The sequence below is a fragment of the Saccopteryx leptura genome, chromosome 3 (genome assembly GCF_036850995.1).
Source record: "Saccopteryx leptura isolate mSacLep1 chromosome 3, mSacLep1_pri_phased_curated, whole genome shotgun sequence".
NCBI classification, from domain to species: domain Eukaryota; kingdom Metazoa; phylum Chordata; class Mammalia; order Chiroptera; family Emballonuridae; genus Saccopteryx; species Saccopteryx leptura.
This window is the reverse complement of record NC_089505.1, coordinates 353,567,208-353,592,945: the sequence shown is the minus strand read 5'-3', so window position 1 is coordinate 353,592,945 and position 25,738 is coordinate 353,567,208. Positions and strand designations below refer to the sequence as shown.

General features: G+C 38.2%; 1 protein-coding gene across 1 annotated transcript; it reads right to left on the bottom strand.

Annotated features, from left to right (window-relative positions):
• Positions 1–1,163: 1,163 nt before the first annotated feature.
• MED30 (mediator complex subunit 30) lies at positions 1,164–24,723 on the bottom strand. The gene is made up of 4 exons (XM_066372497.1): positions 24,400–24,723; positions 15,474–15,632; positions 13,268–13,372; positions 1,164–1,482 (listed from the first exon to the last, which is right to left on the bottom strand). Exons 1-4 carry the CDS (start codon positions 24,574–24,576, stop codon positions 1,387–1,389), a joined length of 537 nt encoding a protein of 178 aa, XP_066228594.1. The 5' UTR covers positions 24,577–24,723; the 3' UTR covers positions 1,164–1,386.
• Positions 24,724–25,738: the final 1,015 nt, after the last annotated feature.

The window sequence follows — 25,738 nt, the reverse complement described above, 5'->3', positions numbered from 1 at the left end:
AAGTCCTGCTGGGGATGAGGACGACGGAGATGCAAAGACCCGACTCCGGGGACCAGGTTCAGTGATGCAGATCCACTTTATTCAGGAAGTAAGCTAGCTTATATACACAGGTTCAGCCAATAGGATGTTACAGCGTGTCCTTCATAGTCAATGGCTGAAAATATCAGGGAGCTGCGTGGTTGGTGCTGAATCACTTCCTTATAGTGGGCGAGCTCCCTTCCTGGGTATGCCGAGGAGGGTTCTGGGAGCTGGAGTGTTCTCACAGCATTGCATCAGCCACTGCTGCTAGGAATGGGCTCTGTGCTCCATCCACACATGTCCAGTTGGTGATAGGTTATATAAACTAAAATATCCTTAGATACTAGACTACTGGGGTAGGTTAGGTTATTGGTCCTGTATCTTCTCATTGTCCTAGCTGTCTGTACCTTTACTTCCTGCCTTGTGACTACAGGGCTTCCCTGTGTGGGCAGTCAACCCCATCCAGTGACACTGGGCTTGCTCAGAGCTTGTTCTGACGAACAGTTAGAGGGTATAATGATGGCCGCATGGTTTGGATTCTCTTCTTGTGATTCTGTCACCTGATATAGGTGGGAATCTGCACAATTTACCCATGAAGGACTTACTGTTGACCAACTACTAGTCTACAAAAGCACCTGTCACATAAACCTACCCTCATTTACAACTCTTACAATTTCGCTGCTTCCAAAAGCACTTGATATTAGGGTGTATCTGAAGAACCAGACAGGGATTTGCTTCTTGGCCTACAGCAGGCAGCAAAGAAGCACACAGTCATGATTCCAATTTGTGCCGTCCTCAAATTGTGTTTCCTTTTAGTGACAGATCATCCCAGTTAAGACCAAACACTTGCAAAACAAGGTAAAAGTAATTCTCATCTACTTACGGCAATACACAAATTAACTGTTTCCTCATTTGAACTTGTTTGGGACTCAAACTGAATCTAAAAAATTGAGCTGAAATGGTAAATTACATATTTAATTTTAATTCATTTGTATCAGATTGATATTTTCATGTGCAAAAAAGTTTAAACTTTTAATTTTCTCCTAAAAGTGTAATGAAATGAGCAAAACCACCAGTCATCAAATTTAAAGTTTATAAAATTTAACTATTTTGATTTTAAAAAACAATTATTCAATTCACAAAGATTAACCAAAACACAAACCCTATCAAAGTTTATTATATTTCACAGATTCAACAGCTTAAAAAATAGACTGCCAATGAATACTTTAATGTAGAACCACAATGTAAAAATAGGAACTTTAATTCTATGAGTAGAATACAAACAGATAAATAGGCTTCTTCAAAGGGAAAAAAAATACTTGAGGGGAAAAATGGCATAAGTATAAAGCAGGAAATGTAAATATCAGTTCAGTTCCTCATTGCCAGCATGGCATTTATATCCCAGATGAGATTTCGTAATTGATCCATAATTTGCTTCAGCTGTTGGTTCTTCTGTTTGAGCTTCTGTAGAGACAAAAGAATTTATCAGAAATGAAACATAGACCATGAAGTCAACAGGTTAACTGTCATAAATTAGGACTCTGGACAGTCAGGCTAACTATTTTTTTCAGGCAGACGATCTTAGTCCTTTTCTGGCCATGAGTGTTCACTGAAAGGCCTCCTGAATTCTAATTCAGCCCACAGGTGCCTGGCTACAGCCTCCACCTCCTTTTACTTGTCTACTTACATCTTTGAAGAAAATAAGCTAAATATGTAATTGTTCTCAAACCTGAGTGTCTATGTTTCCCCAGAGGCAATGTCACATATGTCCCATATAGAGCAGATTCTCTGGGTTTAAACTCAGCTCCCTTGTGAAATGTATGATACTGGCAAATTACTTAACTTCTCTGTGCCTCAGTTTCCATATCAGAAAGATGGAGATAATAACTGAATGCACCTCGTTAAGAGTGGATATGAGGATTAAATGATTTGACTCACGTAAAATGTTAGAACTGTCCATGTAGAAAATACAGTATAATATAAACGTAGTATCTAATGCCAATGGTCTTTCAGAAATGTGGCAGAAGTCACCATTTGCCTAAATGTGAACAATCTACATCTAATTCTCAAAACTGAAGACAGAAGGGCATAGCCCCCATGGTAATCTTAAGAACGGAGATTTGCTGGAGGTACTGAATGCATATGACACATGTCTGTTTCTCTGTGTCTGGTTCTGACTAGGAGACAGTTCCTAAACTTCATGTTAAGTATCCTTTCCTCAAATTGTAGGTGGCAAACATCTGTCTACTTAGGTAAAACCAGATAAAAATAGAGAACTTCTGGTCAAAGTGTTTACTAGTTATATTATTGTAGCATTATTGTTCAGTAACCTTTGGGAAACATTACATTTATAGATAATATAATTAATTAGGTAATTTTAAAGGCACTGTATTAAAATATGTACTTCCACACAAAGTAGTATATGTTCATTATAATGAGGCCTAAAGATCTTAATTTTGATTTCATTAAAGAGCAAACCAAGATTAAGTAAATTGCTGGTATTACTTCTGTCTACAGTTAGAGAAGTAACAGGAAGAAAGTAGCTACAAGGGACCGAGAAATTCTTGTTGGAAAACAGAAAAGCAATTTGCAGAGACTTTAATTAAGTTTAATTCATATTTGAAGAGAGTATTAACACAACAGCCAGATAAAACATCTGACCATAGAGTACACAGGGCATGTGTACAGGAGGCAGTACCACAAAGCTCACTTTAACATGGTTTTGGGGGGAAAGATGCTGGCAGTAGTCAGTCTCCTTGTTCAGTTTTCAGATGGCATGCCTTCTAAGTTCTGTTGGCATAAGCATGTGCTAGTTATTTAGGCACCTGTGTTATCATCTAACCAAATGGACCCAGATGCTGGGTGAGATGACAAATGAATGGATGACTGGTACCATGGCTATAGTTGTTTTTTCATCCTAGAGACCAAGAAACGGACATCTGTGCCAGCAATGACAGGGAGCATGAGAAGAGGTACATTAGAATAAAGGCATTATATTCTGAAGATGGAAACCTCAGTCCCAGTTCTAACTGTGCCTCTAAGTTGCTGTTTGAGCAGAGACAAATTCCTTATCCTCATTTTTCTTGTCCATGAAAGGGGATTATAGAATCTACTAGGCCCCTGCCGGTTCTACTTGTCTGAACACTCATCCATTAGATGACAATCAGTTACACAGACACAACTGATGAGCAGTAAGTTTAGTTTAGTGAACTAATTAATGGTTTCAAATAGTTCCGAGTCAGCTGCCCCTCCCACTGAGCCATTGCTCCCTAGCTGGGAGATCTCAGCTGCCATGGCCTTCTCTCAATTCTCCTTCTTCAGAAGGGAGAAGGGCTACTGAGTAAGGACAAAAGACAGAGAAAGAATACGAGTTGATTTTTAAAAACACCTTATTTGAATTAGCACCTTCTAACATATTTTGAACAAGAACACTTTTGAGTTTCAGAATTTCTGATGGGAATGAAATTCTGAGCCACATTCTGTCGCATAGACACTGGTTCTGCAGTGAGCTCTGTAGGGAGGAAAAGGAATGAGAACCCCTGCCCAGAAGGAATTCAACACGTAGGAGGAAGACACTGGCCAAATGTCTAGACTCCAGCCTGGCCAGGTAGATGGCAGAGGAAACATCTCAGAAGTTGTGGAAACCCGAAACATAGACACACAGCCTCTGACTGATAAGGCAGCAAACAAGGAAAAAATTTTTGTTTCGGGTCTAGAAAACTTTGTGGTGAGCAGAGGTGGAAGGAGGGGAGCACTGAGCTTGGTAGTGGGACCCAGTAACATTCCTGAAGGAATGTGATTTAAACTGCAATGAAAAAGGGTGACTGGGCCGGTGTATGGGACGGGTTCTCCTAAAGAACTGAAATGGTGACAAATCTTGTCCATGAAGGACACAGGAGAAGGATTTAAGTTTTGAAAACAGTGAAAAACCATTCAAAGGCCAAGTCGGGTGAAATATACTCATGATCACATTTTCAACTAACATTAAAAAGTAATCAGAAGTGATAAAATTAGATTCTGACATAGTTAAAAACAGTCTTTAAAATCAGTATCAAAATAGAGGTTACAAATGGCTACCATAATGGCTGCCTCACTGGAATCAATGCCTTCCTTACCAATATGACTACTTTTAAGAATACTCATTTGGAAATATTTATATAAATTCTGATATACTTGTTTTTAAAAAATAGCTTCATTAATTCTTAAAAATAGTATAAGAAATAAAAAATATAGGATATTATCATGGTAATATTGTTATACAAGGCAGGTAAAAGTAATTTTACAGTTGTTCATATGGAAAATAATACAATAATTAAAAAATAAGAATATAAGATTAAACTGTGTTTCACATACTCACAACTGTAAACATACTTTTACCTCATCCATATTATAAGGCACGTGGATAGTTTTTCTCAAAGATGTCAGAGTGTTTTAAATTTTAAAAATTAGCATACATGTAAACTATCTAGAACCAAAGCACATCATGTAACTTCAACAGCAAAGCTGAAAGTTGCTGGTTAAATTGTAAATACATTTTAATGATGTGATCCAGAACTTAATATATACAATCTTGCCACTGATTGATTTTAACAGAGGTTGACAGCTGCTATTATCAAAATCCATCAGCTGTGCCTAATTTGTTACATTAACAGGTGAATGTGTAAGGAGAGTAGATACTTAAAAAAATGTTTATGCTAGGTTATGCCATGTAACTTAATATTCATACAAAGGCTGTGACAATTGGTCAAAATGTTTTAATTTCTAAATGCATGCACTGAGTTAAATGGCAACCCTGTAAAAAACTTTCCATATTAGCTTTCAATTTAATTTTATCATCAACAAAATATTTATAGTTTTAAGCAAAAGAGAACTCATTCTGATGTTCTTAAAATATATGTATAGTCTCAAACAAGTGTTTGTCCTTTACTTGGGTAGTAGGGCTTATGGATTCTGGAATATGAGAGGAAAATGAAGAGTATTTAAATGAGCCATATATTGATGACTGAAACTAGGCCATTCTATCTTCTGATGATTTACATCAAACACTGAGTCCAAATTTTGTGCTCCAAAGAAAGCTTCATGGCATTATGGCAATCATGTAGGTGGTTAGAAACCAGATACATCATGTAGATCAAATAGTAAACACGCACCCTGACCAGTGGTGCAGTGGTTAGAGCATGGTCCCAGAGTGCTGAGGTTGCTGGTTCAATCCTGGGGATGGGGACGCCAGCTGGACCCTAAGGTCACTGGTTCAAGCCCTGGTAAGGGCACATATGAGAAGCAATCAACGCCAAACAACCAAGTGGAACAATGTGAGTTGATGCTTCTCTCTCTCTTCCTCTCTATCCGTTTTTCCTCTCAAAAAAATAGTAAACATACTCCATCAGTGTTGTTCTATATAATTCAAGTACACAATCAATGAGGGTTAACTGGGAGATATATAAAGCTGCTTATTTTATGTAACTTATTTAGAATAAAAAAATATACATTGTAATAAAGTTCTGAATGTTTTTAATTGAATGCCAAAAACTTCATTTTATGACTGGTCCATAAAGTAACAATCATTTAATACAAGCAAATGCCAATATATTAGAAACATGGTCCAACAATTTTGGTTTTGTACCTATCACAACATAACAGGAGTACATGAGATGGGTGCTGATTTATGTCCATCAGACCCTTGTCCTGGGAAAAGAAACCTATTCACTGGGTGAAATGTGTACTGTGGTAGACAGTACCTCTGACTGGTTCATGGTAGAAGCTCCTGCACTCAGACGAAGCCTGGCACTAAGGAGGCACCCCCAAATCAGAGTATTTTAATATTCGGTGGAAAAATAACAAAAAGCCTAATCAAAGAGCGTCCCAAAAGCCTTCAGGAGAAAACATGAACAGGCCAAATAGAAGTCCCCTAGCAATCATGTTGAAGCGTGTTCTTTGTTTTGTTTCCAGTTAATTATGGTCTGTTAGTATAACAAAAAAGATATGGCTATCATTAGTCATTTTAATATTCAATGGCAAATTATTTTAATGTGTTACTAAGATTGCTATGAACCATAAAATTCTACTACTACTACCTGACAACTATTAATTTTAAAAATTTTACATAACAGGAAAGAACTGATTAAAATAACAGACAAAAGAAAGTTTATGAATAGAGATGTGTATAAGTAGTTGAAAATTAAATCAGTAAATTTAACCTTATTTTTAGTACCATCTATGTGATTATAAAATTAAATCAGGGCAACATTTTACCGTCCGTGGGCGGCTACTGAAAATAAACACACTTTTCACAGAAACATTCTCAGGTGTGTGTGCTATTAAGGCAGAGAACTATACCAATTAATCATGAGCTTACTCAGTGCTTTAAAGGTTTTCAGTCTCATATTTTAATCTTTATTCTAGAAGGGAGGTACAAAGTTGAGAGAAGTTGGAGGGAAAGAATAAATAAAACATGCCTGGGTATAAAAACTGGACTAGCCTGACCTGTGGTGGTGCAGTGGATAAAGCATCGACCTGGAAATGCTGAGGTTGCCGGTTTGAAACCCTGGGCTGGCCTGGTCAAGGCACATATGGGAATTGATGCTTCCAGCTCCTCCCCCCTTCTCTCTCTCTGTCTCTCCCTCTCCTCTCTAAAAAAATGAATAAATAAATAAATAAATTTATTAAAAAAAAAACTGGACTAGTGAAAGCGCAGGTGCTCACTCCCACACCTAACCAACAGGTGAATGAGCACACTCTCTCTGTCCGCCCCGCCCTGCCCCTCCACAGGCCCCGCCCCTAGCAGGCCCCGCCCCTCTGCAGGCCCTGCCCTGCTCTGCCCAGTAGGGAACAGGAGGTTGGTTCCTTACAGAACCGAAGCTAACAGTTGGGGGTGCACCGCTGCCAGCACAGCAGAAGGCAGGACGGAAGAACATTGCTCTATGTAGGGAGCTACCAGATTCCTCTCTGAAGAAACAACAGCCCTAAAAAAAAACCTTGGAAACTGATAGTTGGGAGTCCCTCAAAGAAAAAAGGCTCCTTGCCTCTCAGTCTTGGTACAATGAAGCCAACTCATAAAGCCTGTGATTAGCTCATGTTAAAGCATCAGATGCTAACCAGATCCCTTAGAGCCTCCATCAACAAAACGAAACAGACAAGGGCTAGAAAACTATGGCACATGACCTGTTTTTGTAAAACCTGTGAGCTAATTGTGACAGTATGTGTCACACAAAGCCTAAAATATTTATTATCTGGTCCTAGTCCTTTAAAGTTTTCCAAACCTGATAGCAGAAGATTCAAGAAGAATATGTTAAGATATCTGAAGAAAAATAATTTAAAACATGGACTTTTATGACCAGCCAAACTATCAACTGGCCAGACAGGTGAAGGCCAAAATCTTATGTGCCTGCATTCCTTTCAGTGAAGCCAGCAACATACGTACTTCACAAAGGAGGCAGGAAACCATGAAAGAAGAAGATAGGAGGCAGAGGAAGGAGTGAAACCAACAAAAGAGGTGAAGGAAGAGCCCAGGAAAACAGCTGGCCAGCAGGCCCACAGAGTGTTCAATCCAGGCTGAGCAAGTACACAGAGGACTTCAGGGTGAAAAAGAGAACCAATAAACTGCTGGGTGATTTTGACTTTGTGGAAAGTTGGAAAACAGCACTGAGATGCTGCCACAGATGCTTAAAGAAATTAATCAAGCCTGACCAGGCAGTGGCGCAGTGGATAGTGCATCGAACTAGGATGCAGAGGACCCAGGTTCGAAACCCCAAGGTTGCCAGCTTGAGTGCGGGGGTCACTTGGCTTGAGCGTGGGATCACAGACATAACCCCCTGGTCGCTGGCTTGAGCCCAAAGGTTGCTGGTTTGAAGCCCAAGGTCACTGGCTTGAGCAAGGGGTCACTCGGTCTACTGTAGCCCCCTGGTCAAGGCACATATGAGAAAGTAATCAATGAACAACTAAGGTGCAGCAATGAAGAATTGATGCTTCTCATCTCTCTCCATTTCTGCCTGTCTGTCCCTCTCTCTGTCACACACACAAAAAATAACAATCAAAATTGTTAAAAAAACTACAGACATTAATAATTAAAAGCAATATATCATTCAACCAAGGAAATGTAACCCTAGATTACTGTATGGCTTAGCAATAAACAATATTCATGTACCATAATGAATATGAACACAGAGTTATTTATTGAACCCCAACTGTGACTAACTGCACTGAAAGGCTTGAGGGAAGGAAAGTAAGTAGGTGAGTCCAGAATGAGAGCGCACGAGAGCTAAATTCTTTTGTGAAAAAGTAAAGCTTTTACAGCATATCATTTGTATCTGTTGTATCTTTCACTTAAAATTCAAAAAATTCTAGATCAATAGCAAGTCATTTAAAAAAAATTAAACATATTGGGGTAACAATGGTTATTAACATTTATATAATTTTCAGGTGTTCAAGACTGTAATTTGACATATGTACCTTATTGTATGCTCCTCACCTGGTGTCTAGTTTCCTTCCATCATCACAAATTTGACTCCTTTACCCACTTGCCCTTTCTCCCACCCTCTTTCCTCTCTTGGAAATCACCATTCTGTTGTCAATATCTATGAGTTTGTTTTGTTATTATTTTATTTTAATTTTAATTGACTTTACTGGAATGGCACTGGTTTGCAAAACCACACAGATTTCAAGTAAACAACTCAATACAACACCATCTGCACACTGCACCGTGCACCCCCCACCCCAAGCAAAGTCTCTTTCTGTTCCCATTTCTCCCCACTTGGCCCACCTCCACCTGGCCCCACCCCTCCCCCTCTGGCTGTTGCCACACTGTTGTCTGTTTTGTTTTATATTCCACGTACGAGTGAAATCATATGGTTTTTGTCCTTTTCCAACTGGTTTATTTCACTTAGCATAATAGTGTCCATCCATATCGTTGCAAATGGCAATATTCCATCTTTTAATGGCTGAGTACTATTCCATTGTATATACGTACCACATCTTCTTTATTCAGTCATCCATCAATGAACACTTAGATTGTTTCCATGTTCTTGGCTATTGTGAATAATGCTGCAGTAAACACAGGGGTTCATATATTCTTATGAGTAAGTCTTTTGTATTTTTGGGGTAAATACCAAGAAGAGGAATTGCTGGATGATATGGTAGATCTATTAATTTCTTGAGAAACCTCCACAGTTTCCCACCAATAGTGTACGAGGGTTCCCGTTTCTTCACAATTCTCTCTACCACTTATATTTCTTGTCTTTTCGACAATAGCCATTCTAGTGAGTGTGTGGTCACGTTTCACTGGGGTTTTGATTTGCATTTCCCTAATAACTAGTGATGTTAAACATCTTTTCATATCTGTTGGCCATCTGTAAGTCTTCCTTAGAAAAGTGTCTATTCAGGTCCTCTGCCCTTTTTTAAATTGGATTGTTTTCTGATTGTTGAGTTGTGTAAGTCTTTATATTTTTTTAATATTAACAACTTAACAGTGGTATTGTTCAAGGTATCTTCTGTTGGTTGCCTTTTTGTTTTGTTAATGATTTTTTTTGCTGTGTAGAAGCTTTTTAGTTTAAGTCCTATTCATTTCCTTTTTGCATTTACTTCCTTTGCCTTTGGGGTCAAGTTCACAAAAATTCCTCTGAGACCTAGGTCCACAAGTTTAGAGCTTATGTTTTCTTCTATGTATTTTATTTTTTCAGGTCTTACAATCAAGTTTTTAATCCAGTTTTAGTTAATTTTCGTACACACAGTAAGACAGTCTGGTTTCATTCTTTCACGTGTGGCTGTCCAGAATTCTTTCTCAACATCATTTACTGAAGAGACTCTCCTTTCTCCATTATATAATCTTGGCTCCTTTGTCAAAAATGAGTTGTCCAAATAAATGTAGGTTTATTAATACTAAAAGTATTACCATGTTTTGATTATATAAAAGATCTTTTAAAAATAATTGAGAATAAGTTATTTCTAAGCCATCAAATCTGATGAAAGGGGAGCTTAAAGAAATGAAAAGTGAAATGAAACATATTTAAAAAAATTATATCCTTTAAATTTACAGAAGTTTATTTTTAATATTATAAAATTTTCTACCAGAGAGAATGAACTATATGTCGCATGTAGTACTCTGAAATTATAGTTTACACTGGCATTTTACTCATATATATTTCGATGTATTTTATAAAAAATATCTTTATTACAGAGAAGAAATAAATAGAACCCATCTATTGTGAATTAATACATTATCAATAGAAACCTGACACTTCTTAATAAATGAATGTCTCATCTCTGGACACAATTTATTCGTCATGATCTCTAGGTCCTAATCTCTGCCTCATCTTCTACTCATTTCCCATTGTGAGTTTTTATGCTCACTCATTACTGCCAAGTTTGTTGGAAATAGTCTTAATATGTATTTCTCCTTTACTTAAAAAAATTATAACATTTATATCACAAAATATATCCATCTTTTTCCTTTCCCCTTATTTTTGATACACATTTTTCTTTTAATTTTCCAATAGTGTTTTGCACATCTTACTTTCAACCCTGAAATGCATTTCAACATATGGTGTAATATAAAAGCTACCTTAATTTTCCCCTAAAGTTTCTATTTTTAAAGACCAATTTTCCACACAATCTTTCTTCTGTCACATTAAATTCTCATATACAATAGAAAGATTACCTTGCTGGCTATTATTTTACTAATCTATCTATTCCTGTGCCAATATTACACACTTACTGTTCTTATACTATGCCTCATATTACGTTTTAATTTTTAATGCAAAGACTGCTGAATTATACTCTTATCAGTATTTTCTTTGCTATTTAGTATACTCTGAAGAAAAAATTTCAATCTGGATTTCATTTGGATTTAATCTTTGATATTGCACTAAAGTCTTATATTTGTATACTCTGAAGAGAATGCCTATGGATTTGGCTTGTTAATATATTAAAACTATGAAATAATCAAGACTGGCATTTTTAGCATATTTATTGGCCACATAAGAACTTTATATGTTCTTTTAATTATTCAAAGTTCTAAATAAGTAGGTCACATATCTCACTGAGATAAATCCTAACTACTTAATATTTGTTGCAATTGTGAATAGGCTCTTATAACCTAATTGGTTAATCATCATAAGATATATCAACTTACATTAAGCCTTTTTTTATAGAATTTAATGACAGCAGTGATTTGTCAACTGAGCTTCTTTGTGTTTAACAAGCTCGAGCTAAATATATATGTACAAGCTTAACAAACTTAATAAGCTTATATGTATTATAACCCATTCCCTAAAGTTTGTTTCTTTTTGTACTTTCTGTAACTTCTAAAATAATAGCAAATACAGTAATGTTAGGCATCTTATTTTATGCCTGAAAACATATGAAAATTATTGGCTATTTATCAGAAATAAAATATTAAAAAAAAAGATATTATCTTAATAGTTTTAAGTCTTTTATAAATCAGCAATATTTGAATTTTATTAAATATCATTTAGATTTGAGAATATTTTTTCTAATTTAATCTATTGACATTACATATTATATATATTGAATATATAATGTGTATATATATATATATATATACACACACACACACACACACACACATCCTCATGTACCTCAGAAAATCCTCTTCGTGCTGGATTGTTTATATCCTGTTGAATTCTATTAACTGGAATTAAAATTACAGGAGCAGGAAGGGGGCATCTGTACATGAAAGTGTGAAACTGGTAGTTTTATTTATTGTGCTGTGGTTAGGTTTTAGTAAGGCTGGGCCATGCTTCTACCATGGAAAGAACCAACAACTTGACCTGTTTCTCTGTATTTCATGAGAGCTGTCTGAACATCTTCTGAACTTCTGAAAGTATCAGCAATATAGTCATCCCTGGCCATATCGTGGTTCACTTTTCGTGGTCTCATGGTATCGCGGATTTTTAAATTGTATATATCTAATATTGTATCGCAGATTTTTCGCTATATCGTGGGATTTTGCCGTATACAGTATAGGTATTTTTATATATTTATTATTTTAAATTATTTTTGCAGTAAAATAAGCATTTTCTAGTCTAAAAAATTGAAAAGGTTTATAAGAGTGTAGGGAGGGTTTATAAAGCCTTAAAATACAGTGTGTCCATAAAGCCATGGTGCACTTTTGACCGGTCATAGGAAAGCAACGAAAGACGATAAAAATGTGAAATCTGCACCAAATAAAAGGAAAACTCTCCCAGTTTCATACATATTCAGTGCAGTTTGATGTGGACTCACACACAGATATTTTAGGGCTCCTTAGGTAGCTATCCCGTACAGCCTCTACAGACTCGTCACTGACTGATGGCCTACCAGAACGGGGTTTCTCCACCAAACTGCCGGTTTCCTTCAACTGCTTATCCCACCGAGTAATGTTATTCCTATGTGGTGGCGCTTTGTTATAAATGTGCTGATATTCACGTTACACTTTGGTCATGGATTCGAATTTAGCGAGCCACAGAACACACTGAACTTTCCTCTGTACCTTCCACATCTCAACTGGCATGGCCGTGGGCTGCTATACACGGTGTTACATCATCATCTGCATATGTGCACATGCTGCCACATCATCCTACAGAAACTGGGAGAGTCTTCCTTTTATTTGGTGCAGATTTCCCATTTCTATCGTCTTTTGTTGCTTTCCTGTGACCGGTCAAAAGTGCACCATGACTTTATGGACACACTGTATATCTAAGTAATAAAATAAATATAAGGTCGCTACTTTGCAGATTTTTGCCTATCGCGGGTGGGGGGGGGGGGGTTCTGGACCCTAACCCCCGCAGTAGACGAGGGACCACTGTACATACATACACTTAAGCTCAGAACTTTTTTTGGCAGGGGGAGTAGGTTAGGGTATGCTTTGAAAACTTTCTCAATTTCTCATTCAGGTGTTGAGACACTCACATGTCCTACTTGTGAATTTTTACCATTTGTCGCTCTAAATACGCTGTGAACTAGAAAGCCAGAAGTCTGCCTAGAGAGGAAAGGAGTCAATGGGCCGTGGCTGAGAGCCTGCCAAGCTTTCCTAAGGGCTTTCGTGCATGACTTCTGCGGTCTCTCTTCTGGCTGTTCACATGACATTTCTGCTCACCTTGTAGTTCCTGGCTGCACTCTGAGTTACATTTGCCACACAAACCAGTCATTTCATGTGATGCTATAGTTCAAATTATGTTTGTTGGTTACATCAGACTCCCTTGTAAATTTTGTCAGTAATTCCGAACTATAAAACATGCAGACTATAATCACTTACTTTATTGACTTCAGCAATTTCTCGCCGTTCTTCACTCGCAAAACGAGGCGGGCCAGCCCGGTCGTCATTCTTTGAGCCGTCCTCTTCCACGTAAGGAATAAGTTGCTGGAAGGGACAAAGGTTAAAAGTAAAACATATGATACAAAATTTCTATTACACTGGTCTAGATTATGAGTCAGATTAAGGTCAATTTTTATACTTTTAATAGTAGAGAAATAAATTTTAAATTAGGTTATGGTCTGAAATAAGGGCATTAGAAGTTTATCATTTCAATGCATTCTGTACATTAGTTTTTCAGGTTTCTTCTGCAAAGTAGCCATTATAACACTTAGTTGTCACATATAGCTGAGTAATGCCCTATTTGGTCAATCAGCAAATATTTAATTGCCAGACACTGGGTGAAATACTGCAAAAATAATGACAGGTACGCTGCGATTCCCGCACCTAAGAAATTCTAGTCCCTGGAAAAAGAATAGGCTTTCATCCATACCAGAAAGAAAGGAACTTCATGGATGTGCATTATATAAATGTCATTTACTTCCTATGTAGAACCTAAGTATTTATGCAAATCTTAGCAGTATTAATTTCATTTAATTGGAAGAAAGTTTTTTTCTTATTGTGTAGGAGAAAAAATGTATACCGCAATGAAACATCTAGCAGAATTATATCATAATTAAATATGTATGGTTTGTGAGGGAGTTTCTTAGATGTGACAGACTTCAGGGATCATCTAGTTTCAACCGTCACATTACCAATCCAGGAACAGGCCCCAGGTAAGTCACTGTACAGCCACGAGTCATCTGGCTAAACTTCAAATTCTTGGGACAATAAAAACTTACACACACTCACAACTACTCTTCTTTCTTTCCCTTCCTCCCTTCCCTCCCTCTCTCCCTCCTTCCCTCCCTCTCTCCTTCCTTCCTTCTTTCCTTCCCTCCCTCTCTTCCCTCTCTCTCTCCCTCCTCCCCTCCCTCTCTCCTTCTTTTCTTCCTTCCCTCTCTCCCTCTCTCCTTCCTTCCCTCTCTCTCTCCCTCCTTCCTTCCCTCTCTCCTTCCTTCCTTCCCCTAATGCAGACTTGTCCCGCCTCCTGAAGGCGGTCCGTCTCCATTCCTGTGCTCCGACCCCTCTGCCCTCCTGCTTTACTCCTTATCCCCCTCCCAAGCCTTCCTTTATCATCTAGACATGATCTGATCTCTCCCATGTGGAGGAAAAGAGCTAAAAAACCCTTGACTTTATCCCCTCTTCCAGCTACTATTTTCTTCTTGCTTTTTATCTAAGCTTCTTGAAAGATGGATATCCCCTTGCTGGTGCCAGTTCCTTATTTCCTGTTCTATCTTCGACCCTCTGTGATCTGAATTGTTGTTGCAACCATTTCACTGAAGCTCTGCTCAGATACACTGACAAGTCTCCTTCGGCAAAACCGACTGTACAGTTTCATTCTTCATGTTCCTTGACTTCTCTGCAGCCTCTGACAATTTGTCAACCACATTTCTGATCTTTCTCCAACTTCTCTGACCTCTTCTTTTCATGCCGTTTTGAGTTTACTCTTTCTCTGCTCATCCCCTCATGCTCATCACTCAGAAAGGAAGCACTGGTCACGAGAATTTCTATGTGACACAACATCCAAATCTTCCCAGCTACCTTCGGTGGTGGAGCTATAACCTGTCAACAGGAAGGGGCCATCTACAACAATATCATATACCTAATTAACTGAAATACAGCTGTGATCCAAGGTTAAATTTACAGAATATATTTCAGAACTAAGAGTGATTCACTAAGCTAATCTAAATTATTAATGATGAAAACATAACCTTCATCCATAAAGAACTCACATGAAACCTACTTAAAAAGTTATGTGACAATACTATTGAAACTCCTACTAAAAAAATAATCATGCACTAATTTAATTAAAAGGAGACACTAAAAACAATGATAAAAATTGCCACAGTCAACCCTCTCATTCCAACAACAAAAATTCACTAATAAGCCTGAATGTTAGTCTACAAAAATATTATTAACATGAAAATATAGTACTAATTCTATATATATATATATTTGTATTACATTTTCATCTTCCCTAGTCACTAAAACTAATATAATTCAAAATCTGGAACTAGTGCAAAAAATAGAAGAGAGAGGGGGAAAAGTGACAAATGCCCAAGACACTCTTCCATCTTCTGCTCATCCCCCCTCCTCGACAACGCACCTCTACCGGAATGGGATCCATCCCTCCGCAGTTCTCATTGCATTTGTCATAGACCAGCCTCAGCTTCCGGAAGAGAATAGAAAGTTGGCGAAGATGATCCTGGAGCTTTGCTAACCGATCTTGGTATGTTCCAGTGTGGTACGTGACACCATTTGGGAGCTTAGCAAGTAAAACAAGACAATAAAAATACAGAGTAATGAAAATCAAGACTGTCCATAAGTGAAGCTAGCAACAAACAACTTTTAGGCATTGCAGAAAGGCAAATAGTTCCTCACAGTTAACCAGGTGCAATTTTAAGAACTGAAGGGTAATCCGTGCTCATTTCTTACCTCCTCGACATACTGTTTCACCTAGAAAAGGCTTGGCCCCTCTGACCTGCTGAGACACTGTTCCCCTCGGATGTTTCAAGTATATTATAACTTTTTAAAGATGTACAATTTTAATATTACTTACTATTACATAAAGACAGCAAGCAGCTGAACTCAACAAGGAAGTTAAAAATAAAATAGAATTTAAAAAGAAGGAAAAGAAATAAATAAAGACAGGACTTTTCAGCAGAAGAAAAGTAATAATATGCTGCTCCTGGTACACAATAATCTCAAGCTACCTTAACGCTGATAATTAAGGTGATCAAGGTACACATTAAAATACAAAGCTGTCACTGGAAGTTTTATTTTAAAAAGACTATATTATATAGCAGGCAATTTAGGTGCAAATTAATCTGAACTTAAAGATCATTATTAGATTATTACATATGCTATGACCATAACTATCTTGGATGCTTTATGCATTTTTAATTCAGGAGTTTTATCAAGCTAAATGTATGGACTGAAATGATAAAAATCAAAGATACATGGAAACTGATCATTATTTATTTAGAACTTATAACTAAATATGTGCCTTTTCTGCCATGCTGAAAGTCATGGCCAGATCTTCCTTTCTCTGTACACCGTACATTTTATCCCCACAATCTATCTCTGAAGCCGTCCTAACATAAGATTTAGCAACATTTGTACCCCATTTTCTAGTATACAGGGTGCTTTCACTATAAGCACTTACCCTTGAACTTATCTTGGGGATTAGAGTGACAAAACTATCTACTTACTGTCCAATAGCTACATCGGTCCACTTTTTCTACACCTCAGTTCATTTTTTTTCTTTTTTAAACAGATGTAGTAAAAATGCAAAAATAAGTACATGGTGTAATGTTTAGAGAAAAAAGGAAAACAAGACACTATCATTACAAAAAGGTAAAACCATAAACATGAAGACAAGACTGGAAAGGCTTACATAGTTGATGAAAGATATATCAGTGAGATAGGTTTGAATAATTTATTTCCTTCTTTTCTCACTTTCAAATTTTCTATGATATAATGGTTTATAAGATGAAGAGATGGGTCTTCTGAAATTATTTGAAATGAGATATTATTAGGATTCTCAGAAATTCTAAGGTATTAAAACATTCTGAAGGACAATATCTCAAAGAAATGTGATAAAAAAAAAAAAACCCAAAGACCCAGTTAGTAAAATTACTTTAAAAGAGAAAGGCATTAAAAGTTCACCACCTACAACAATGTAGGATTTCTCCTCTTAAGCTTTCCAATCTGTGATCTTTCATAAACACTAACAATCAAAGAAACATTTCAAAGGATCCCTGCACCTTCCTGTTTGGGTGATGATAAGGAGTCCAAAGTTGTATCTTTCATGCAGACAGCATTATGTACCTTTATTATGGCCTTTACTGGATGTACCTCTTTGCCCATATTTTCCACTTGGTGAAGACTGGAACTTACTCACCTCTGTATCGCTGTATTTACTACAGTACTCACAAACAGAAGGTTTTAGCGTACAGCCAAAATTATTTTACTTATTATTTTCCCAATAAATCTATACCTAAATTTCACTTAGAAGTATGTTATGTAAAAGAACTCTTAATAAATAGCCCTGGCTGGTTGGCTCAGTGGTAGAGCGTTGGCCTGGCGCGCAGAAGTCCCAGGTTCGAGTCCCGGCCAGGGCACACAGGAGAAGCGCCCATCTGCTTCTCCACCCCTCCACCCCACCCCCTCTCCTTCCTCTCTGTCTCTCTCTTCCCCTCCCACAGCAAGGCTCCATTGGAGCAAAGATGGCCCAGGCGCTGGGGATGGCTCCTTGGCCTCTGCCCCAGGTGCTGGAGTGGCTCTGGTCGCAACAGAGCGACGCCCCGGAGGGGCAGAGCATCGCCCCCTGGTGGGCAGAGCGTCACCCCCTGGTGGGCGTGCCGGGTGGATCCCAGTCGGGCGCATGCGGGAGTCTGTCTGACTGTCTCTCCCCGTTTCCAGCTTCGGAAAAATACAAAATAAATAAATAAATAAAAAATAAAAAATAAAAATAAAAAAAAGAACTCTTAATAAATGTTTCCATAAAGGAAAACAAAATCATTTTAAATGCAAAGAATTGCCCTCCTTAAATTCACCTACTTAGTAGGTTTGGGTATTGGTTTTCATATACAGCATCAGCTTCTCAAAGAAAGGAATAATTAATTCATTCAAAAAAAATGTTAATCACTCTTCACATCCCAGATACTGTTCTAGAAGCTGGGGTAGAGCAGTGAACACAAGAGAGACAAAGTTCTATACTACAGAGTATAAGTCATCACAGTGCCCCAGATCCCTTGGTATACACTGTAGAGCACATGCTTAGTGGAAAAGCTCATCGACAATCACCTCCCTCATGAATGCTGATGATGATCCATAAATAGTATATGCTCGTACCCCAGACACCAAAAAAAGCATTCAACTAATTCAATATCCATTCTTAAAACAAAGGTAAAACTCAACAAAAATTTCCCAGTGTGATAAAATACATCTATCCCAGCTAAAAAGTCAGCATCATGATTAATATGGAAGCATTAACAGCATTCTCAATGCAGTCAGGAACAGAACAGGATGTCCACTAATTCTACTAGTGAACACTATTCTGGAGCAACTGGCCACTGCAATTAGAGAAGAAAAAAATGTTGAAACATAATAAAAACAGAAGAAAATTAGGAAGAGAAAAGACCCCATTTACAATAGCAACAATAAAGATAAAGTATCTAGGAATAAACTTAAATTCCAAGATAAAAATGAAAATTTAAAATATTTCATAGGGACACAAGGGAGGTTATTCCATATTCTTAGTTATTAAGACTCAATATAATACTGGTATTGGTTCTCTCCAGGTTAGATTAACCTATTAAAAATGTGAACTGGTTTTTCTCAGAGGTAAACAAGCTGATTCTAAAGTACATATGGAAAATTAAGCAAGAATAACCAGGGTTAATTCTGAAAAATTAGTATAAACACGATAGAGACAAAAGTTTGGCATTACTACGTAAGTGACAGGCGGCTAAGTGAATAAAACAGAACATCCACAAATAGACTGATTTGTATAAAGGAGCACCCGAAATCAAGGGGGGAGGAAATGAATTATCCAATTAACTTTTGAAAAAAGTCAGGCCAGGGCCATACCTCATACTTTATTCTAGGCCAAATTCCATATAGATCAAAGTTTTAAATATAAAACTTGAAGCAAAAGTTATATGAAGAGAGAGGTTCAAATTCATTCAAAATAAGAAAAATGTAAAATTTTACCATCAAATGATCAGAGATCCCAAAATATAACTCACTGTTAGAACTCTGCTGTTGGTCTTAGTCAGGACATGGCAGCATAAACCAGTACAATCCCCATGGAGGGCAATTTTTAAAAATATATCTAATTATAGAAGCACATAGGCATTTCTAAGAATTTATCCTACAGTATGCTGTGCATTTAGGTGAGGTTATTCACTGCAGCATAAGTGTCAGAGATTAAAAGCAATGTAAATGCCCTTTGCTAGAGAACTGGTTAAATAAATTGCAGTATTTCCATACAGTGAATTTCTACACACTTTAAAAAGAAAAGTAATTATTTTCTGTAAAGTAAGAGTAAACTCCAAAATATAGCAAATGAAAAAAGCAAGGTGCAAAATGTTGTATAATATACTGTTGTCTGTGCAGAAGGGAGAAAAATGAAATATACATTTGCTTAAACATGCACAGAATATCAGAAGGGTACACAAGAATAGTAATAAAAATCATTAACAATCACTGCCTGTGGAGAACGGATAGAGAGCTAGCAGAGGTGGTTGGGAGGCAGAATGTTCACTGTAATGTCCTTTTGTATTTCTGAATTTTTAATGTATTATATATTCAAAGAAATTGCTTTAAAGTTGTAAAGGGTAGTCCTGGCCAGTTAGCTTGGTCGGTAAGAGCGTCTTCCAAAACGCCAAGGTTACGGGTTCTATACCTGGTCAGGGCACATACGGGGAGCGGTCAATGAATGCACAACTAAGTGGAACAACAAATGAATGCTTCCCTCTCTTCCTCTTGTTTCTCTAAAATCGATCAATAAAAATTAAATAAATACAGATGTAAAGGATAATAAGTAGAACCAAAGCAATACTTTCTTACACAGGGATTCTCAATCGGGATCCTTGGGGAGACAGCTCTTAATCCTACCCCTGGAAATTTTATTCAAAATGTAGCTCACACTTGTAACAGCTACAAAGAAATAACTAGCAGTCTCTTAAAAATTGGTTTTGAATATATGTTTACATGTAATCTAGTTACTGACACTTTTTTTTTGAGAATGTTTAGTTTTTTTCTGTGTTGGCCATGGATGTGTATTTTATCTCTTTTAATACTAAAAACTGTTTGACAGCAAGTTAGTTCTATAAAGAGGTTAATAGGAAGAGCTACTAGTTATGTGTGATGTTGGGTAAATTCTTTTCTCTTTAAGTCTCAGTTTTCTTAACTGTAAAATAGAGGTAAAAATACTCCTTAGACTGCTCTTACAACAGTGTGCCTGACCAAGGAAAGTACTTGACAAATATTAGCTATTAGTTCTCCAGTCCTAATTCAGTATTTGCATATAGCATGTTAAGAATAAAAAACACATTTTCGAGTCACAGCTGGGAATCCACATATATGCTGGATTGACTTAAAAGTAATATGGCATGTACATTGATATAAAGTAAATATTGGATTTTATCTGAAGAATTTTTAGCCCAGAAGTTGGTCTATTATGGGAATTATTGTTCTAATTATGTACTTTCCGATAGTATGTAACATTATATTATAAAAATGTGACCATCAAAAATGCTGTACATATATACATCAAAAAGTTGTATGGGGATTTTTGATTGTGCTGGTGGTTGGCGCCCCTTAACCCTCACATTGTTCAAGGGTCAACTGTATATCATAAATTCCGAGAGATCGTTTAATATATACTTTAATCATTTTAGATATTAATATATTAATTTTTAAAGTAATTGTCAAATATTTTATATCTTCACTTAGATTCCCTTTGTATTGTTTCACACTAGCTTATTGACATGTTCTGAAAAGATTTCTACACAACTGAATTACTTTTAAAATCAGGAAAAAAATCTCAAGAACTTAAAAGGGAAAGCAAAAAATCACTCTAGTGTACTCGTAGAAATGAGAATTATAAGAGTCTGAAGACCTGGTTTCAAATTTAGCTCTCCATTGACCAACTTTAGGCAAGTCATTTTACATCTCTGAATTACAGAATACTCACCCACAAAACCAAAATGATTATCCACATCACGCAGTACTAAGGTGAGCAAGTATTAAAAGTGAATTAGCAAGGATGGTGATTATCAGAGGGAAAAGAAGGTGGAGGAAGGTCTAACCTGGTCGGCAAACCATGGCTCGCAAACCACACGCAGCTCTTTGGCCCCTTGAGTGTGGCTCTTCCACAAAATACCACGTGCGGGCGCTACCTCGATAAGGAATGTACCTACCTATATTGTTTAAGTTTAAAACATTTTGCTCTCAAAAGAAATTTCAATCGTTGTACTGTTGATATTTGGCTCTGATGACTAATGAGTTTGCCGACCACTGGTAAGAGAATACAAGGGGAATAAATGGTGCTAGAAGGAGACTTGACTTGGGTGGTGAACATGTAATATACTATACTGAATAGAATTATACTCCTGAAACCTACATAATTTTTTTTTAAGTGAGAGGAGGAAAAATATAGAGACAGACTCCCACATGTGCCCCGACCAGGAATCCACCTGGCAACTCCCGTCTGGGGCCTATGCTTCAATCAACCAAGTTATCCTCAGTGCCTGAGGCTGACGTTTGGACCAATCAAGCCACTGGCTGTGGGAGCGGAAGAGAGAGAAGGGGAACAGGATAGGAAGCGAAGAAGATAGTGGCTTCTCACGTGTGCCCTGACCGAGGACTGAACCCGAGACATCTGCACGCCTGCCCACGCTCTATCCACTCAGCCAGTAGGCAAGAAACCTATATAATTTTATTAGCCAATGCCACCCCAATAAATTCAATTAAAAATGGGTTAGCAAAATGGTGTTGGAACAACTGAATATCTAAATGCAAAAAAGTGCACTTGGGTTTTCTATAATTATCATTATATTAAAAAATTAACTCAATGTTGATCATAGATCTAAATGTAAAACCTAAAACTATTAAAATTTCCAGAAGAAAACATAGGAGAAATCTTTGTCACCTTCAGTTAGACCAAAATCTTTTTAGGTATGACACCCAAAACAAAACCTATAAAAGGAAAATTAATAAATTGGATTCCATCAAAATTTTAAATTCTGTTCTTCAGAAGGCAACGTGAAGAAAATGAAAAGACAAGCCACAGACTGTGAGAAAGTATTTGCAAAGCAGAAGATGTACAATAACAAGTGCTGATGAGGATGAGGGGTAACTAGGACCCTCAAACACTGCTGATGAGAATTAAACTTGTGCAGAACTTTGGAAAAGTTTCTTAAAATATTAAACATTTATTTTATGATCCAGCAATTCCACTGCTAGGCATCTGCCTACTCAAGAGAAATGAAACACATGTTCACAGGAACATTCGTAGACGTATTTTTTTTCTTTTCCAAGTGAGAGGAGGGGAGATAGAGAGACAGACTCCTGCATACACCAGGACCAAGTTCCACCTGGCAACCCCTGTCTGGGATTGATAGTCTGTCCATCTGGAACCATGCTAGCAAGCCAGCTATTTTTAGTGCCTGAGGTGGAGACGCCATAGAGCCACCCTCAGTGCCCACAGCGATGGATGAACCAAATCAAGCCATGGCAGCAGAAGGGGAGGGGAAGAGAGAGTGAAAAGGGGGAGGGAGTGAGGTGGAGAAGCAGATGATGGCTTTTCCTGTGTGCCCTGACCCTGAATCCAACCCACATGCAGGGCCAACGCTTTACCACTGAGCCAACCGGCCAGGGCCCACAGAAGTATTTTTAAAGTGACTCCAAAATGAAAGTCACCCAAATGTACATCAGCAGATGAACATATACACAAACTGTGATATATTCATACAATGTAATAGTATTCAGCAATCAAAAGGAACAAACTATTGACAACATAAGGAGTGAAAGGAACCAGAGAAAAACGACTACATAGTGAATGATTCCATTTATATGAAACTCTAGAAAATTTATGGTACCATAAAGCAAATGAAAGGTTGTCTGCAGTAGAAGGTCAGAAGTAAAGATTTCAAAGGGCCATGAAGAAACTTTTTGGGGTGCTAGATAATGTCTCACAAGCATATACATACATACGTCAGAATTTTATAACAATGCCTTTACTGTATGTCCATTATTCCAAAATAGAGCTTTTTAACAAAAATGGTCATCATAATCTGAATTCTTCAACCCCTTAGATCAGTGGTTCTCAAAGTGTATGCCCTAGAAGATTTCCAGGTGTGCCCTATGGTATTCCAGAGAAATATGTGCCTGTTGGGGGCCAAAAAACCAACAGGGTTTTTGGAGTTTAGATTTTTGGGGGACAGAGGTGTGGGAAATTGGCTGTAAGCTGACAGTCTGCCCAACCGCCCACCTCACTTGCCTGATAAGGTTGCAAAAGGTTGTTAAACTGTGGTGCTGGATTGTTGACGCTACCCGCCATGTTCCCTGGAGAGACTGGAGGCAAGTTTCTTCTATCCTTTGTTTGGTGTAAAGTTAAGATGATATGTATGGTGGGGGTTTTCTGCACTCAACACAATTAAGAATAAAGAGAGAGGAATTCTTCAATGTATTGACAAGGAAATGAGAGTTTGCCTTTCAAATATATGCCCAAACATTGAAGAAATCACTAGGACACATCAGGCTCATATTTCTCATAAACACAAGAATGAAAAAACTTAACTCATTCGCGCCGGGACCTGCTGAATTTATTAAATCTTACTAAGAATGTATCTATATATATAATAAAAAGATAACTTTTTTGTCGGTTTTTTATTTTTTAACCTCTCTTTTTTATGAATTCTAAAAAGCATAACAAAAAATGTAACATAAAAATGTTTTTAAATGTCAGAATAAATTTTGTCGTATTTATTTCGTTTACCATAAAAAGCACGCTTGGACTTTATATTTTGTTCTTTAATATTTGACTTAATTATTATAACATTTCTCAGAAATTTGTATATAGTGCACCTACAATTATTTGTAGGATTTTAAATGCGCCACGACTTCAAAAAGTTTGAGAACCACTGCCTGAGACTCTCAATAAGTATATTGCTGGAAAAAGATGAGATAAGTAAGTTAAATCAAAACAGGGGAGCGGAGTGAGGCCCACCTTTACCTTGAAAGGTGCTGGAGTTTGGTAGTAACTAGAGAACCTGTTCCAATCTAGAGCACGTGGCTTCCATCACCCAGAAATCCGTCTGGGAAACATCCCCTTTACAGGGCTGACTCCCGCGGGCAGACAACGTCAGAGAGGAAGGCCTCTGGATACAAACGGGGAGACCCAATCCTTGGAGAGGGCCCCGAGTTCCCACCAACGTCTAATACAGCGGCGCCCCTTTGCCCGGCAGGAGCCTCGGCTCTCTCCGCGCACGCTCGGCAGGGCGCCCCCTGCCGCTTCCCACCTGCATGTTCCTCAGCAGCTGGAAGATCTCCATGGTGCGGTACACGATGTCCTGGACCGTCTCCTGCCCGATCCTGCAGAGCGAGGCCGTGTTGACCTCCCGGGCGGCCTGCTGAGCCTGCGGCCCGGCGAACGGCCCCGGCGCCATCCCCGACGCAGCCAGCGGAGGGGTGGACATGGCGCGGCGCCGGCCGCGGCCTCAGGCCCGCGGGGCAGCAGAGGGGGCGTCAGGGGGTCCTCTCGGCGTCCGGATGCTGCAGGCTTCGGCGTCCTCCGCAGCTTGTAAGGCCGCGGCGGCCTGATTTCAAAAACAGCTGCCGTGACTTCCGCCAGCCCTGACGTAATGCGTCACTAAACGTCATGGGCACCTCCCACTCGGCGGACCCTGGGAACAGTCTCAATGCCAAGCCGGCCTTGATGGGCCGGACCACGAGTAGGGCGGGACGGACGGGTTAAGTAGCCAATCACCAGCTGCACTCTAGCCAGAGGACGGGGTGGGCGGGCTTTCCCAGACTTAGTTTCCCAGGCTCTCAGCTTTTTCTTTCGAATTCGTGATCGAATTCGTTAGTTTCCTCATTGAGCGTTTTCTCTTAACAAGCCTACGAGGTTTGTAGTAGTCTTTTTTTTTTTTTTTCAAGTAGTCGACAGGCCCAGAGAGGTTAGTTTGACTTGTTTAGTCACAGACGGCTTGCAACTGGTAACCTGCGGTTTGAATTTAGACAACAAAATTCCAGATTTTGCATGCTTCACTGTGAGCTGATAAATACACCGGAATGGGAATGTTATTGGTCCCTGCTCAAATGTCGGTTTATTGGAGAAGCCTTCCCGATCACCCTTACTATATTCTGCATACTTAGTGACTGTCACATGGAAGTTGTTCAGTAAATACATGTTGAGTGACATGTAATAAATGTAAATGTAAGAAAATAAATGTAAGAAAAGTTAAAGCCATTCTCCCACCTACCTCTTACAGCCCATTTTCAAAGAGGTCAAAGAAAAGTCAGGAGTGTGGAAAAGGGTGATAGGCACAAAATTATTGCATTTTAAAAAGTATCTGAACACTCCATTAGTAAAGACTTTGTAGGAAATGGTTATTAAAAGGGACATCGGAACCACTATAGAAATTTTAAAGAGTGCTTTTACAGCTCCTTAGTGAGAAGTTAGGTGTGACAAATACTTCCTGAGTACCTACTATGTGCTGCCTGCTAGAAATGGAGACAGCATAGTGAACAAGTCAGGTAAAAAGCCTTCCTCTTGTGGGACAGGCAGACAGTCATTACAAGAGCTTAGTGTTAACGTGCTAACAATTTAGGAGATCAGCGACAATCTGGAGGAAATAA

Coding starts and splice junctions, on each gene's coding strand:
- MED30 (XM_066372497.1), bottom strand. CDS start 24,576: ATGTCCACCCCTCCGCTGGCTGCGTCGGGGATGGCGCCGGGGCCGTTC. Junction 15,633..24,399: donor AGCTGCTGAGGAACATGCAG/GTGGGAAGCGGC, acceptor TTACTTGCTAAG/CTCCCAAATGGTGTCACGTA. Junction 1,483..13,267: donor AAATTGCTGAAGTCAATAAA/GTAAGTGATTAT, acceptor TTGTCTCTACAG/AAGCTCAAACAGAAGAACCA.